This window comes from Panulirus ornatus, chromosome 65 (genome assembly GCF_036320965.1).
Source record: "Panulirus ornatus isolate Po-2019 chromosome 65, ASM3632096v1, whole genome shotgun sequence".
NCBI lineage: Eukaryota > Metazoa > Arthropoda > Malacostraca > Decapoda > Palinuridae > Panulirus > Panulirus ornatus.
This window is the reverse complement of record NC_092288.1, coordinates 853,734-872,401: the sequence shown is the minus strand read 5'-3', so window position 1 is coordinate 872,401 and position 18,668 is coordinate 853,734. Positions and strand designations below refer to the sequence as shown.

At 40.0% G+C, this 18,668-nt stretch overlaps 1 protein-coding gene across 1 annotated transcript in view; it reads left to right on the top strand.

Annotated features, from left to right (window-relative positions):
• Positions 1-18,668, top strand: part of alpha-Man-IIa (alpha-mannosidase 2) — a 148,723-nt gene that overhangs the window by 91,894 nt on the left and 38,161 nt on the right. Inside the window, exons 15-17 of the mRNA XM_071657753.1 lie at positions 7,140-7,333; positions 8,544-8,756; positions 14,274-14,440. Coding sequence (XP_071513854.1) covers positions 7,140-7,333; positions 8,544-8,756; positions 14,274-14,440 — 574 coding nt within the window. The remainder of the gene's footprint in view (positions 1-7,139; positions 7,334-8,543; positions 8,757-14,273; positions 14,441-18,668) is intronic.

Sequence of the window (18,668 nt, the reverse complement as noted above, 5' to 3'; positions counted from 1 at the left end):
GTTGGGGCAACAGAAAATTTTGATTTGGGTGAAAAGTTATTATTTCTCCCCCCTCCCTTTTTTTTGGGGGGGGGGGCATGGGAGAGACAAGTTTATCCCTCATGCAACCCTTGGGCTATGCAGTGAATATTAGTGTGTTGGATGAATGGATGGTGGTTGAGGTGTGTTTGAGACATTGTGACATGCAGAACAAGTGAGCCCTAGCAAATGGTATGGTGAAAAGAGAGGAGTTGATGAAAGCCCTGCATGAGTTGGACCTTTATGATATAGCAGTTATTGTTGTTTGCTGTGATGCATTCACAAGCCACCTGGGGTTGAATGCATGAGTTCAAATTCTGGTTGTGGCAGTCCACAGTCAACCTAGCTTACTCTAGGGTTTGGGAATGTCATGGGAGTAAAGTCAGTGGTTGGTGAGAGGACAAGAGCAAAGGAAGGAGTAGTTTTACTCCTGAAGCAGGAGTTGTAGGAGTATGTGATGTAGTGTAAGAAAGTAAACTCTAGATTGATATGGGTAAAACTGAAAGTGGATGGAAAGAGATGGGTGATTATTGGTGCCTATGCACCTGGTCATGAGAAGAAAGATCATGAGAGGCAAGTGTTTTGGGAGCAGGTGAGTGAGTGTATTAACAGCTTTGATGCACAAGACCGGGTTATAGTGATGGGTGATTTGAATGCAAAGGTGAGTAATGTGGCAGTTCAGGGTATGATTGGTGTACATGGGGTGTTCAGTGTTGTAAATGGAAATGGTGAAGAGCTTGTAGATGTGTGTGCTGAAAAAGGACTGGTGATTGGGAATACCTTGTTTAAAAAGAGAGATATACATAAGTATACATGCATAAGTAGGAGAGATGGCCAGAGAGCGTTATTGGATTATGTGTTAATTGATAGGCACGTGAAAGAGAGACCTTTGGATGTTAATGTGCTGAGAGGTGGAACTGGAGGGATGTTTGATCATATCTTGTGGAAGCAAGGGTGAAGATATATAGAGGTTTTCAGAAAAGAAGAGAGAATGTTGACGTAAAGAGAGTGGTGAGAGTAAGTGAGCTTGGAAAGAAGACTTGTGTGAGGAAGTACCAAGAGAGATTGAGTGCAGAAAGGAAAAAGGTGAGAGCAAATGACGTAAGGGGAGTGGGGGAGGAATGGGATGTATTTAGGGAAGCAGTGATGGCTTGTGCAAAAGATGCTTGTGGCATGAGAAAGGTGGGAGGTGGGCAGATTAGAAAGGGTAGTGAGTGGTGGGATGAAGAAGTAAAATTGTTAGTAAAAGAGAAGAGAGAGGCATTTTGATGATTTTTGCAGGGAAATAGTGCAAATGACTGGGAGATGTATTAAAGAAAGAGGCAAGAGGTCAAGAGAAAGGCATAAGAGCTGAAAAAGAGGGTAAATGAGAGTTGGGGTGAGAGAGTATCATTAAATCTTAGGGAGAATGAATAGATGTTTTGGAAGGAGGTAAATAAAATGCATAAGACAAGAGAATAAATGGGAACATCAGTGAAGGGGGCAAATGGGGAGGCAATAACAAGTAGTGATGAAGTGAGAGGGAGATGGAGTGAATATTTTGAATGTTTGTTGAATGTGTTTGATGGTAAATTGGCAAATATAAGGTTTTTTTGATCGAGGTGGTGTGCGAAGTGAGAGGGTCAGGGAGAATGATTTGGTAAACAAAGGAGAGGTATTGAAAGCTTTGCAGAAGATGGAAGCCAAGTCAGTGGGTATGGATGGTATTGCAGTGGAATTTATTAGAAAAGGGGGAGATTGAGTTGTTGACTGGTTGGTGAGGATATTCAGTGTATGTATGGTTCATAGTGAAGTACCTGAGGATTGGCAGAATGCATGCATAGTGCCTTTGTACAAAGGCAAAGGGGATGAAGGTGAGTGATCAGATTACTGAGGTATAAGTTTGTTGAGTATTCCTTGGAAATTATATGGGAGGATATTGATTGACAGGGTGAAGGCATGTACAGAGCATCAGATTGGGGAAGAGCAGTATGGTTTCAGAAGTGGTAGAGGATGTATGGATCAGATGTATGCTTGAAGAATGTATGTGAGAAATACTTATAAACATATGGATTTGTATGTAGCATTTACGGATCTGGAGAAGGCGTATGATAGAGCTGATAGAGATGATTTGTGGAAGGTATTAAGAGTATATGGTGTAGGAGGTAAGTCGCTAGAAGCAATGAAAAGCTTCTATCGAGGATGTAAGGCATGTTCATGAGTAGGAAGAGAGGAAAGTGATTGGTTCCCAGTGAATGTCGGTTTGCGGCAGTGGTGTGTGATGTCTCCATGGTTGTTTGATTTGTTTATGGATGGGGCTGTTAGGGAGGTGAATGCAAGAGGTTTGGAGAGAGGGGCAAGTATGCAGTCTGTTGTGGATGAAAGGGCTTGGTAAGTGAGTCAGCTGTTGTTTGCTGATGATACAGCATTGGTGGCTGATTCGGGTGAGAAACTGCAGAAGCTGGTGACTGAGTTTGGTAAAGTGTGTGAAAGAAGAAAGCTGAGAGTAAATGTGAATAAGAGCAAGGTTATTAGGTTCAGTGGGGTTGAGGGACAGGTCAATTGGGAGGTAAGTTTGAATGGAGAAAAACAGGAGGAAGTGCAGTGTTTCAGATATCTGGGAGTGGATTTGGCAGCGGATGGAACCATGGAAACAGAAGTAAGTCACATTGTGGGGGAGTGGGCAAAAGTTCTGGGAGCGTTGAAGAATGTGTGGAAGGCGAGAATGTTATCTCGGAGTGCAAAAATGGGTATGTTTGAAGGAATAGTGGTTCCAACAATGTTGTATGGTTGTGAGGCATGGGCGATAGATAGGATTGTGCGGAGGAGGGTGGATTTGTTGGAAATGAGATGTTTGAGGGCAATATGTGGTGTGAGGTGGTTTGATCGAGTAAGTAATGAAAAGGTAAGAGAGATGTGTGGTAATAAAAAGAGTGTGTTTGAGAGAGTAGAAGAGGGTGTATTGAAATAGTTCGGTAACATGGACAGAATGAGTGAGGAAAGATTGACAGAGAGGATATATGTGTCAGAGGTGGAGGGAACAAGAAGTGGGAGACCAAATTGGAGGTGTAAGGATGGAGTGAAAAAGAATTTGAGCAATCGGGGCCTGAACATATAGGAGGGTGAAATGTGTGCAAGGAATAGAGTGAATTGGAACGATGTGGTATACCAGGGTCAACGTGCTGTCAATGGATTGAACCAGGGCATGTGAAGCGTCTTGGGTAAACCATGGAAAGTTTTGAGGGGCCTGGATGGGGAAAGGGAGCTGTGGTTTTGGTGCATTACACATGACAGCTAGAGACAGAGTCTGAACGAATGTGGCCTTTGTGTCGTTTCCTGGTGCTACCTCGCATGCACACGGGTGGAGGGGGTTGTCATTTCATGTGTGGCAGGGTGGTGGTTGGAATGGATGAAGGCGGCATGTATGAATATGTACATGTGTATATATGTATATGTCTGTGTATGTATATGTATGTATGCGTTGAAATGTATAGGTATGTATATGTGTGTGTGTGGGTGTTTATTTATATATATGTATATGTGGGTGGGCTGGGCCATTCTTTTGTCTGTTTCCTTGCACTACCTCGCTAATGCAGGAGACTGTGTCAAAGTATAATAAGTTTAGATAGATGAATATTTTATCATATTATCCTTAGGGATAGGGGAGAAAGAGTACTTCCCACGTATTCCTTGTGTTTCGTAAAAGGCAACTAGAAAGTGGGGGCTGAAAATCCTCCCCTCTAGTTTTGACTTTTCCAAAAGAAGGAACAGAGAATGGGGCCATGTGAGGATTTTCCCTTTCAGGTTAAGTCCTCTGTTCTTAATGCTACCTTGCTAACACAGGAAATATATGGAATATGAAATGTATGAAATATGTATAAAAAAAATGTATATATATATATATATATATATATATATATATTTTTTTTTTTTTTTTATACTTTGTCGCTGTCTCCCGCGTTTGCGAGGTAGCGCAAGGAAACAGACGAAAGAAATGGCCCAACCCCCCCCCCCCATACACATGTACATACACACGTCCAGACACGCAAATATACATACCTACACAGCTTTCCATGGTTTACCCCAGACGCTTCACATGCCTTGCTTCAATCCACTGACAGCACGTCAACCCCTGTATACCACATGACTCCAATTCACTCTATTTCTTGCCCTCCTTTCACCCTCCTGCATGTTCAGGCCCCGATCACACAAAATCTTTTTCACTCCATCTTTCCACCTCCAATTTGGTCTCCCTCTTCTCCTCGTTCCCTCCACCTCCGACACATATATCCTCTTGGTCAATCTCTCCTCACTCATTCTCTCCATGTGCCCAAACCATTTCAAAACACCCTCTTCTGCTCTCTCGACCACGCTCTTTTTATTTCCACACATCTCTCTTACCCTTACGTTACTTACTCGATCAAACCACCTCACACCACACATTGTCCTCAAACATCTCATTTCCAGCACATCCATCCTCCTGCGCACATCTCTATCCATAGCCCACGCCTCGCAACCATACAGCATTGTTGGAACCATTTCAAAACACCCTCTTCTGCTCTCTCGACCACGCTCTTTTTATTTCCACACATCTCTCTTACCCTTACGTTACTTACTCGATCAAACCACCTCACACCACACATTGTCCTCAAACATCTCATTTCCAGCACATCCATCCTCCTGCGCACATCTCTATCCATAGCCCACGCCTCGCAACCATACAGCATTGTTGGAACCACTATTCCCTCAAACATACCCATTTTTGCTTTCCGAGATAATGTTCTCGACTTCCACACATTTTTCAAGGCTCCCAAAATTTTCGCCCCCTCCCCCACCCTATGATCCACTTCCGCTTCCATGGTTCCATCCGCTGACAGATCCACTCCCAGATATCTAAAACACTTCACTTCCTCCAGTTTTTCTCCATTCAAACTCACCTCCCAATTGACTTGACCCTCACCCCTACTGTACCTAATAACCTTGCTCTTATTCACATTTACTCTCAACTTTCTTCTTCCACACACTTTACCAAACTCAGTCACCAGCTTCTGCAGTTTCTCACATGAATCAGCCACCAGCGCTGTATCATCAGCGAACAACAATTGACTCACTTCCCAAGCTCTCTCATCCCCAACAGACTTCATACTTGCCCCTCTTTCCAGGACTCTTGCATTTACCTCCTTTACAACCCCATCCATAAACAAATTAAACAACCATGGAGACATCACACACCCCTGCCGCAAACCTACATTCACTGAGAACCAATCACTTTCCTCTCTTCCTACACGTACACATGTACACATATATATATATATATATATATATATATATATATATATATATATAGTGTTAATGAGATGGTCTTGGTTAGGCCATTCAGTTACCCATGCCATCTCAGCTAACAAAAAAATGAATTGATGAAGCATGGCAAAGTGGCAGGAGTGGATGGAATTGCAGTTAAGTTTCTCAAGAAAGGGGGATGACAGTGTTGTTTTTTGGTTAGTCAGACTACCTGGCATTGTATATAGCCCAAAGTGAGGTGCTTGAGGACTGGCAGAATGTATAGTGTCTTTATATAATGACAATGGAGACAAAAGGTAACACATAAATTACAGATGTATGAGTTTGATGAGTATTCCTAGATGAATGAGAGTGGTGATTTACATGAGGGTACTGACATGCATTTGAAACGTGCTTGTGGAGGAGCAATGTGGCTTCAGGAGAGGTAAAGCATGTGTAGACCAGCTGTTTACTTTGAAGAGTTTGTGTGAGAAATACTTGCAGAGAGTGAATTGTATTTAGTATTCATGGATCTGAAGAAAGTGTATGATCAAGCCATGTGGAAGGTGCAACAAATATATGGGGTAGATGGAAAATTGCTGAACTCAGTGAGGAGTATTTACCTGTAGAGGAAGGCATGTGAGCAAATAGAACAGGAGGGTGAGTGGTTCCTAGTAAAGGTGGGTTTACAACAAGGATGTGTGACATCACCATGGTTTTTCTTTGATATAGTAATGGATTGGATGGCGAGCAAATAGAATGCAAGTGTCTCAGAATGAGGGTCAAGTTAATGTTATGCTCAGGATTAGGGGGGCCATGAGAAGTTGACCAGTTGTTGTTAACAGGCAACAAGGCTGTGGTAGCAGACTCCAGAGAGAAGCTTCTGAGTCTGGTTTTAGAATTTAAGAGAGGCTGTGAAAAGAGAATGTTGAGAGTAAATTGTGAGCAAAGGTGGATAATGAAGTGCAGAGGGTGTTAAGACAGTATTGTTTAACTGTCAGACTTTAAGAGATAAACTTCTGAGTCTGGTTGCAAAGTTTAGGAGGTGTGAAAAGAGTGTTGAGAGTAAATTTGAGGGAAGGTGTATAATGAAGTCCATAAGGGAGTTAATTCTTTAATTGTGAGATTGAATGTGGAGGACCAGGAGGAAATGGATTGCTTATAGATTATTGAATGTGGAGGACAAGGAGGAAATGGATTGCTTATAGATTCATGGAAGTGTACTAAGCAATTGATAGAACTTTGGGGACTGAAATGTAAGTGGGTAGGAGTGAGGGCAAAATTCTTGGATTCATTAAAGAGTTTGCAGAAGGAGAGGTCATTATCTGTGAAGGTATCCTTAACAGCTTTGAATGGATGTAAGTCTTGGGCCTTGAATACAAAAGAAAGTTAGAGCATGGATGTTTTGGAAAAAAATCACCTTGACACAATGTGTGTTGTGAGTTGGTTGGATCCTTCAGCATGTATGTACTTGCTATTTTGGATTATACACCATTGTGTTACAATGTGACTCAAAAGTTTTTCATTGTTTCCTGTATGGTTGTCAGTCCCATATCATGTTTTAGAAATCTCATTTTAATGGTTTGTGTACTCATAGCTATCATTCTGCTAGTGTTCTGTGCTTCACTTGCAAATGGTAACGTTGTGAGTGAGAACTCATCTTTCATGAAACAGTATCACTTGTTGGATGGAAAGGAGCATAGGCTTGGTGAGGACCTTCTCGCCCTAGAGAAGCCCTCCTTACCCTGCTCCCATGTGGATTTCAGCTGCAAAATTCCAAAAAACCCATAAAAGGGATTCTGGGATTGTATGACTATCAAACTATTCTGTTACAAACACACATTTTTCTTGATTATAGATAGATGTATCATATATCTCATTTACAGATTGTAGGAAAGAAGGAGATGCCTGCACCATGCCAGGTGGATCCAGTCTTCATACATTCAGGAGAAGCCTCACATACCATGTTTGATGTCACTTTCTTGGTTGATGCTCCAGCTTTGTCTCTTACAACATACACCATAAAAGCGGTCGAACCCAGCAGAGTTAACTCAGAGTATGTCAAGATATTTTGAATTTTCCATTATATTTCTGCCAAATGCTATTATTGTCTGAAGTCTCCATGAATTAAGACAGATGCACATGACAATGGATTATAGGTGGAGGGCAGAGTATTGCCCCACGAAATAGTCTGCCACACATTTAAAAATCTTTGAAAGATCACAAATCCATTATCCTCTCATTTCTTATCCATAATCATGCCTCTTCTTATTCTTTCCAGCTTTTTATGCTCTCAATATTTATGTGCTGAAGAATTCTTGTCAGCATGTTCATACTTTCTGAAAGTGCAGTCCTAGCAATTGCCTCACTAATTCCATGAAATTAGATTTGTTGGGAAGATTCTGCATTCACCACATTACTCTGAATGCAGATAATAGCTTCTTGTTTACAGATAATAGCTTCTTTATGTTACCATCTGTTAGAAAAGGTAACAAATATTGCCTCAGTAAGTTAGGTAACTGTGATGGTCAAGGGATAAGACAGAAATATGAAAGTATAAGAAATGCTCAAGAAGAAAGACAAGAAAGAATAATAAAAAAGGAAATGGCTACTTTGAAAGGAATTATTTTATTTAGAAAATGTGTGGCGGACTGTTAGATAGGTTTGGAGTGTAAATGTGATTTGAGAAAGGACAGACCACAGATTTGCCATATGAGTAGCTGAGATGAATATTCCAACAGTGTATCAAGTTAAGTTTCTATGATAGCATTCTGTTTTAACTCACATCCTGTTAGTGTAGTGGCTCTTCCAGATTGTGTTATGCTGTACTGTTGCTGTGTGCATGGATACTAACAGACCTCAGATACCATTAATGACATAGTCAGGCTGGTAAACCATTAACAGATGTACCAGTTTTTGACTTGTTTCATGCGAATTAGGCTAGTAGATATATTTAGAATTGAAATGTGTTAGCGATGATAAATGAACTGCATACTTCAAATTTACAGATCTTAGTTCTTTACCACTGAAGCAGCTGTGTTTGTATAACTTGATATATGCAGATAGATCAGCTTATAGAACTTTCACCATATTTTGCAAACTTTGTGGCACCAGGAGACTGCTTGATTAACCTTATCCTGGATGCTGGTAGTGGTATACTAAATTGAAAGAAAAATTGTCTTCTATATAGGCTTTGATATGGGTTTCATTGAGCACATTAGAATTATCATTTGAAACCTATGGTTATCATTTCTTTTCTCACCCAGGTTGGTGAGTTATGCAAAAGTGATTGTGCGTAGTATGGTTGCTCCATCTGTACCCAGCATATTTACTGTCTCTGAGGAGAAGAGCAAAGAGCCTTTCACATTGCACAATGAACATCTCCAAGCTACTTTTAGGAGCAGTGGTCTTCTTCAGTCCATGACAACACAAGGACACACAGCACCAGTATCTCTTGAGTTTATAAAATATGGAGTCAAGTAAGAAAAATTTTGATCAAGTAAGATTTGTAGAGTATTTTGATTTTAGTTTTTGCATTCATATTTATTGTCTTCTTGTTATGATTCTGGGGATTTCATTTTTTGTGTTTAGGACTGAAAGATTAAATTGCTTTGTAACATTTTGGAATTTAAAGCTGCTTATGCAAAACATGGAAAAATTATTTTGTTTTTATAAGGTTTCTATGATTTAGGGAACATGTTTAGAACATTGGAGCAAATAAGGAATATTGTAAGATGTGCTATTTATTTATTCTTATTTATTTATTTATTATACTTTGTCGCTGTCTCCCGCATTAGCGAGGTAGCGCAAGGAAACAGACGAAAGAATGACCCAACCCACCCACATACACATGTATATACATACACGTCCACTTACGCACATATACATACCTATACATCTCAACATATACATATATATACAAACACAGACATATACATATATACACATGTACATGATTCATACTTGCTGCCTTTATTCATTCCCGTCGCCACCCCACCAAACATGAAAGGACAACCCCCTCCCCCCCACATGTGCGTGAGGTAGCACTAGGAAAAGACAACAAAGGCCACAGTCGTTCACACTCAGTATCTAGTTGTCATGTATAATGCACCAAAACCACAGCTCCCTTTCCACATCCAGGCCCCACAAAACTTTCCATGGTTTACCCCACATGCTTCACATGCCCTGGTTCAATCCATTGACAGCATGTTGACCCCGGTATACCACATCGTTCCAATTCACTCTATTCCTTGCATGCCTTTCACCCTCCTGCATGTTCAGGCCCCGATCACTCAAAATCTTTTTCACTCCATCTTTCCACCTCCAGTTTGGTCTCCCACTTCTCGTTCCCTCCACTTCTGACACATATATCCTCTTTGTCAATCTTTCCTCACTCATTCTCTCCATGTGACCAAACCATTTCAAAACACCCTCCTTTGCTCTCTCAACCACACTCATTTTATTACCACACATCTCTCTTACCCTTTTATTACTAACTCGGTCAAACCACCTCACTTCACATATTGTCCTCAAACATCTCATTTCCAGCACATCCACCCCCCTCCACACAACTCTATATATAGCCCACACCTTGCAACCATATAACATTGTTGGAACCACTATTCCTTAAAACATACCCATTTTTGCTTTCCAAGATAATGTTCTTGCCTTCCACTCATTTTTCAATGCTCCCAGAACTTTCGCCCCCTCCCCCACCCTATGACACACTTCAGCTTCCATGGTTCCATGTAAGATGTGCTGTTGCTGTCAGTTTTGTTGGATACTATGAATAGGCCTATTTGTCGATTTGTAAAAATAGCACAGTGTGTGTTGGCAGTGATTGGAATTCCAAATCTAGGGAAGATATTTTTTACCCTATTCTTATTTGAGAATACTGTAGGTATGCTACTTAGATATTTTTTATTTATATTCATTTATTATGCTAAATCGCCGTCTCCCATGTCAGCAAGGAAACAGACGAGGAATGGCCCAACCCACCCACATACACATGTATATACATCAACACCCATACACGCATATATACATACATATACCTTTCAACGTATTCATGCATATACTTACATGGTCATACACATATACATATTCACACTTGCTGCCTTCATCCATTCCTGTTTCCACCCTTCCACACATGAAATAGCATCTTCATCCAGCAAGGTAGCACATGTGTGCGAGATAGCACTAGGAAAAGACAACAAAGGCCACATTCATTCACACTCAGTATCTAGTTGTCACGTGTAATGCACCGAAACCACAGCTCCCTTTCCACATCCAGGCCCCACACACCTTTCCATGGTTGACCCCAACTGCTTCACATGCCCTGGTTTAATCCATTGACATCATGTCGACCCCAGTATACCACATCGTTCCAAGTCACTCTATTCCGTGTACGCCTCCCACCCTCCTGTATGTTCAAGTCGCGATCGCTCAAAAGCTTTTTCACTCTATCCTTCCACCTCCAATTTGGTCTCCTGCTTCTCCTTGTTCCCTCCACCTCTGACACATATATCCTTTTTGTCAATCTTTTCTCACTCATTCTCTCCATGTGACTAAACCATTTCAACACATCCTCTTCGGTTCTCTCAACCACACTCTTTTTATTACCACATCTCTCTTACCCTTTCATTACTTACACGATCATACCACCTCACACCAGATGTTGTCCTCAAACATTTCATTTCCAACACATCCACCCTCCTCTGCACAACCCCATCTGTTGCCTATGCTTCACAACCATATAACATTGTTTGAACCACTATTCCTTTAAACATACCCATTTTTGCTCTCCAAGATAACGCTCTTCCCTTCTACACATTCTTCAACACTTTCAGAACCTTCGCCCCCTCCCCCACCCTGTGACTCACTTCCGCTTCCATGGTTCCATCCGCTGCTAAGTCTACTCCCAGGTATCTAAAACACTTCACTTCCTCCAGTTTTTTTCCATTCAAATTCACCTTCCAATTACTTGTCTCTCAACCTTACTGAACCTAATAACCTTGCTTTTATTCACATTTACTCTCAACTTTTTTCTTTCACACACTTGACCAAACTCAGTCACCAGGTTCTGCAGTTTCTCATGCGAATCAGCCACCTATGCTGTATCATCAGCGAATAACAGCTGACTTACTTCCCAAGCCTTATCATCCACAACAGACCATATTTGCTCCTCTCTCCAAAACTGTTGCATTCACCTCCCTAACTACCCCATCCATAAACAAATTAAACAACCATGGAGACATCATGCACCCCTGCCACAAACCAACATTCACTGGGAACCGATCACTTTCCTCTCTTCCTACTCGTACTTACGCCTTACATCCTTGGTAAAAACTTTTCAGTGCTTTTAGCAACTTGCCTCCCATGCCATGTACTCATAAGATCTTCCACAAAGCATCTGTATCAGCCCCATCATATGCCTTCTCCAGATCCATAAATGCTATATACAAATCCATCTGTTTTTCTAAGTATTTCTCACATATGTTCTTCACAGCAAACACCTGTTCCACACATCCTCTACCACTTCTGAAACCACACTGCTCTTCCCCTATCTGATGTTCTGTACATGCCTTTATCTTCACAATCAATACCCTCCCATGTAATTTCCCAGGAATACTCAACAAACTTATAGTGCTGTAATTTGAACACTCACCTTTATACCCTTTGCCTTTGTGCAATGGCACTATGCATGCATTCTGCCAGTTCTCAGGCACTTCACCATGATCCATACATTCATTGAATATCCTTACCATCCAGTCAACAACACAATCACCCCCTTTTTTAATAAATTCCACTTCATTACCATCCAAATGTGCTGCCTTGCCGGCTTTCATCATCTGCAAAGCTTTCACTATCTCTTATCTGTTTACCAAACCACTCTCCCTGACCCTCTCACTTCACACACCACCCCAACCAAAACACCCTACATCTGCCACTCTATCATCAAACACATAAAAGAAACCTTCAAAACACTCATCCCATCTCCTTCTCACTTCATTACTACTTGTTATTACCTCCCCATTTGCTCCCTTCACTGATGTTTCCATTTCTTCTCTTGTCTTACACACTTTATTTACCTCCTCCAAAACATCTTTTTATTCTCCCTAAGATTTAATGATACTCTCTCTTCCCAATTTTCATTTGCCTTCTTTTTCACCTCATGCACCTTTCTCTTGACCTCCTGCCGCTTTCTTTTATACATCTCCCAGTCATTTCCTCTACTTCCCTGCAAAAATTGCCCAAATGCCTCTCTCTTCTGTTTCACTAACATTCTTAGATATATGTGAAATATCATAGATAGATGAGTTTTTCACAGCTCCTTCTATTTTAGTTTACGTGACTTTTTTCTTCCAAAATGTATCTGTGGATGCTCCTTTCTTTTTCAATAAAAATTTACTGGCACACCTCTAAATTTCATGAAGAATATTTTATTTCCATGATGTATATCTATGAAGGCTTACATCTTTATTCATAAAACAATATTGGCACACCTTTAAATTTCATTACCACTTGTATCAATGTCAAGTATTTGGTGTATATTATGTTACTGAAAGCATGGTATTTACTTTCTTAAATATGATAGGCCTGATTTGAGAATTGAAGAAGATAAAGAAAAAACTAGAATTGTTATTACCTGCAAGAGATATGCTTTTGAGAATGTGCCTTTGACCACTGTTCTTGGCTGCCCAAACATTTTCAAGCCTGCATGGGTAAGATAGATAAATCAATAAGCAGATATAGGCAGACAGACAAACAGAACAACTGCATATATACAACACTGGTAGTGTATTAAAAACATTGTCATCTGGAGTATCTAAGTCTTCCTTCATAATGTTGTGTATTAGGAGTTCAGTTCATCTTCCACCACAAGATTCCTATATATACATTAAGATGTTCAGATACTTCATCAGTGAAATTAGTAACCTTCCTAAATGACATTTATCTTTTTTTTATGCAGAAAAAACTCCATAGAGATATAGAAACAAACAGTAATGAAAGCAGTCTTTTTCTTTCTCATAATCATCAGAAAAGATGAGTGACATTGTGCTGGCATGCTGCATTAAATTTAGAACACCCAATCTTCCTTTAATTAGTTTCCTGCTACATTGTTTTTCAATATAGATTATTCTCATTTGTTTGGCATATTCTTGCTCCCAAGATCATTTTCCCTCTGTTACTGAGTCTCTGAAATGAATTTCACACCATCCTTGGTGATAAAAGACAGTAGAATGAGAAGTAAATAGCATTTATACCATTTAGAAACTCATTACATTATAGATTTTTAAATGTGATGATATTGAAATGAACAGAAGTAGTAGGTAGGAACATTTAGGTAGGAGCATTAAGTAGAAGTAGGTAGGAACAGTTGGCAGGATCATAGGTAGAAGTAGTCAATAGGAACATTTGGTAGGAGCCTCTGCAAACGCTGTTCTGTAGTTTCCCTCCGCCAGTGGCATGTTAATGGTGAGGCATTAAAACCTAAGAAGCAGCACTGGAGTTTACTGTTTATGGAAACTTTATTGCCATGGCCACCACCTTGAAGGAAATATAGATTGACAGATAGTTAGATGGATTGATAGACTGAAACAAATGCCATAAAGTGTTGTGTGCAACAAGTTTTTAGTTTTTTTGTCATTCAGTTTTTTTTCCAAGTTAGCTAATTCATATGAGAACTAGTTAATAGGATCTGATATGTTGAAAATGAAATTAAGGCTTGTACCTCTCTGTGATGGCAATATATGAAATTATCTGTCTATCTAAGAATTCATCCGTGATGGAGTGTTCATTGTGTGAGTTTTCATCTATTCCTCAGAGATGATATAACAAAAATACTCATAGGTAGAATGTAGCATGACAGAAGTCTTTAGTGAAAGTTGTTCAGTTCCTTTTCTCTTTGGATGTTTGGAATTTTGTCACAAATGGCTTGATAGATGAAAAGATGAATATTCCAGGAATGATGATATCAAGATACTGTGTTTCAGAAACCATCGTGAAACCAGTGGAGCATATCTTTTCTTGCCCGACAAAGAAGCAGAGTTGATACCTGTAGGTCAGGCTGGAGTTGTGCTCATTCAAGGCCCCATCATGTCTACAGTATCAACCCAACTTAAACATATCCTTCACATGGTCAAAATAAAGAACTCTCCAGGTATATAAAAATTTTTGATAATTCTTGACTTTACCTTAGATATCTAAGCTTTATATGAACACATAATTGGGGGAGGGGGTTGGTATTTCATGTGTGGCGGGGTGGCGATGGAAATGAATAAAGGCAGACAGTATGAATTATGTACATGTGTGCGTATATATGTATATGTCTGTGTGTGTATATATATGTATACATTGAGATGTATAGGTATGTATATTTGCGTGTGTGGATGTGTACGTATATACATGTGTATGCAGGTGGGTTGGGCCATTTCTTTCGTCTGTTTCCTTGCGCTACCTCGCTAACGTGGGAGACAGCGACAAAGCAAAATAGATAAATAAATAATTGGCATAGGAACACTATTCATCAAAAGATAAGTTTTTTGAGGCAAATGAAAACAAGGAAAAAACAAAGTGAGAGGGAGAACAGATTTAAGGAATATATGGGTGAATGTAAGAGATACAATAGAAAGAAAGAAAGAAAGAAAGAAAAAAGAATTAATCAGTATGTTTAGATAAATGTGGATGTTGTGTTATGGTTTTCAATGTCCATTTTTTTTTCTCTTCTTAAAGGTAATTGTGGTATTCAGAATTGATTATGCAGAGTTCACATTGCCATAAAGATTAGAGAGAAATTCACAGAAAGTACATCATTCCTCTTCCTATTATCATTTATAAGGCTTTTGCCTTGGAGGGATTATCCTCACTTGGCCCCCTTCTTCATTCCTTCTTTTGAAAAAGTAAAGACGGGAGGTCAGGATTTCCAGCCTCCCATTTATGTTGATATATTTATGGTGTTTTTTGAGCCACATAATCATGACTCTTTTGGGCATCAGGGAAATTATAAAATCATACTGATGAGACTTATATCTGTTGTCACCTTTTCCTTCAAAATATATATTTCTTTTCCATCTCTGCTCACCAGTTCCCATGACAGCGAAGTAGTGCGAGGAACAGATGGAGAATGGTCTCCTTTGCTCACATCCACTCTCTGGTTGTCATGTACAATGCACCAACACCAGAATTACCTGTCCATAACCAGGCCCCACGGACTTTTCCATGGCTTCCCCTGACTGCTTCACATACCCTGGTTCAGCCCATTGACAGGATGTCATACCTAGTACTCCACATCTCTTCATTTCTTTCTGTTCTCTGCATGCCTAACTCCCTCATGCATGTTCAGACCCCCGTCACTCAAAGCTTTTTTATTCCATCCTTCTACCCCCTCCTCGGCTTCTCCCTTTTCCTTGTTCCCTCCCAATACATACACCTTCTTAATTATCATCACCTTACTTTTCCTCTTCATGTCCAGTCCATTTCAGCACACTCTCTCTAGCTCTCGTACATACATTTCATACTATTACACCTCTCTCTCACTGTATCATTTTTTATTCGATCAAAACTTCTCATACCACATATTTTCTTCAATCAGTTAATTTCCAATACATCTACATACCCTCTTCTGTACTTGTTTATCAAGGGCCCACATCTCACATCTTGTCTTTCCACACACTCTCCAGTGCACTTAAGACCTAAGCTCCCTCACTTATCTTATGGCTCACTTCATCTTCCAAGGTTCCATTCACTGCCATGTCTACTTTCAAGTATCTGAAACACTCCACTTTCTCTAGTTATCTCCATTCAAACTCACACTCCAACTAATCTGTCTCTGTTTACCACTAAACGTAATAACATTCCTTTTTTCTCATTTACTCGTCTCTATTTACCGCTAAATGTAATAACATTGCTTTTATTATCATTTAATCTCTGTTTTCTCCTTTTTCTTACTCTCTTTCTAACTCTGACTCTAGCATCTGTAGTTTCTCCATCAAATCTGCTACCAGTGCTGTGTCATCAGCAAACAACATCTTACCTCTTAGGTCCTGCCATATGGAAGCACATCCGACAGAGATGTGCTTTCGGGTGTCCTTTAAGAACAATATTAGTTTCAGTCCTCTTTGTAATCATATCTAACAAATGAAAATGTGAATGATAGTACAGTCAGAAGCTTTGCTGATGACAGTAAAGCATTTGAAAACGAGGAAAGCTAAGGAAAAATACATTGAGTTGGACATCATATGCTAATGGGCAGAAAAGAATCTGATAAATTTTATTGAAGAGAGCTATGAACAAAAAGGGGGTGAAAAAGCTTAACATCATTTTAGCACCTGCTTACAAAGGCCTTACAGGTGTACATTGATGAGGTAACACTCCTCAGGAGAATAATGGATAATGGTTGCATGGTAATAAGAACCTTCATAACAAGAGAAAAAAAATTAATGATGAGAAAATTTTTAATGTATGTACAAGATGGAAAATTGAATACTTCTGTGTTGTATGGTCACCAGTTTTGCAGAGTGAAATAAACAGATGAGAGACAATTTCAAAAACACTTTACAAGAATAATTAATGAAGTTGAGCATGTGAATTACCATGAAAGAGTGAAAGAGCTAGAACTCTGTAGTTTAGAGGCATGCAGAGAAAGATATATATATTTTTTGATAGAAATAGTTTACTACTTAGAGTGGCTTTCCTCATTCACCATATTTTTGTTGCATCTTTTTTGTTTCTAACTACTCTTTTATGTTTTTTTCAGATCCATTAATGCCACTTTCTCTAATGCTTTTTTCAGATCCATAAATGCAACTTACATATCCTTTTGTTACTCTAAGCATTTCTCAGATTCTTCAGAGCAAACATTTGATCCACACATCCTCTGCCACTTCTGAAGCCTTTTCGTTTCTTCCCTGTATGATGCTGTCTCAGTTGTCACATGTCCATACATCTTATCAACATGCTTGACAAACTTATACCTCAGTCACTATGTTTCTCTTACCTCTATATAATGGTATTATACATGGATATTTTCAGTTATTATTTACCTCCTTCCAGAACATCTTTTTATTCTCCCTAAAATTTAATGATACTCTCTCACCCCAACTCTCATTTGCCCTTTTTTTCACCTCTTGCACCTTTCTCTTGACCTCCTGTCTTTCTTTTATACATCTCCCACTCAATTGCATTTTTTCCCTGCAAAAATCGTCCAAATGCCTCTCTCTTCTCTTTCACTAATACTCTTAATTCTTCATCCCACCACTCACTACCCTTTCTAATCAACCCACCTCCCACTCTTCTCATACCACAAGCATCTTTTGCGCAATCCATCACTGATTCCCTAAATACATCCCATTCCTCCCCCACTCCCCTTACTTCCATTGTTCTCACCTTTTTCCATTCTGTACTCAGTCTCTCCTGGTACTTCCTCACACAGGTCTCCTTCCCAAGCTCACTTACTCTCACCACCCTCTTCACCCCAACATTCACTCTTCTTTTCTGTGTGGAAGTCGAGAACATTATCTCGGAAAGCAAAAATGGGTATGTTTGAAGGAATAGTGGTTCCAACAATGTTGTATGGTTGTGAGGCGTGGGCTATGGATAGAGTTGTGCGCAGGAGGATGGATGTGCTGGAAATGAGATGTTTGAGGACAATGTGTGGTGTGAGGTGGTTTGATCGAGTGAGTAACGTAAGGGTAAGAGAGATGTGTGGAAATAAAAAGAGCGTGGTTGAGAGAGCAGAAGAGGGTGTTTTGAAGTGGTTTGGGCACATGGAGAGAATGAGTGAGGAAAGATTGACCAAGAGGATATATGTGTTGGAGGTGGAGGGAACGAGGAGAAGAGGGAGACCAAATTGGAGGTGGAAAGATGGAGTGAAAAAGATTTTGTGTGATCGGGGCCTGAACATGCAGGAGGGTGAAAGGAGGGCAAGGAATAGAGTGAATTGGAGCGATGTGGTATACCGGGGTTGACGTGCTGTCAGTGGATTGAATCAAGGCATGTGAAGCGTCTGGGGTAAACCATGGAAAGCTGTGTAGGTATGTATATTTGCGTGTGTGGACGTATGTATATACATGTGTAGGGGGGGGGGTTGGGCGATTTCTTTCGTCTGTTTCCTTGCGCTACCTCGCAAATGCAGGAGACAGCGACAAAGTATAATAAATAGATAAATAATTTTCAGTTATTAGGCACCTCATGTTGAACCAGACATTCATTGAAAATCCTGGCTAACTAGATTATAACACTGTCATCCCCCCTATCTCTCTCTATCTCTCAGCTGCCATCCCGTCCATCTCAGTCCATCCTTTGTCACTTTTCATCTTATGCAGGTTTTTTTCCACCAAACTCTTTCACTCCTAAATCACCCCACATCTGCCACGTTATCATCTAACACA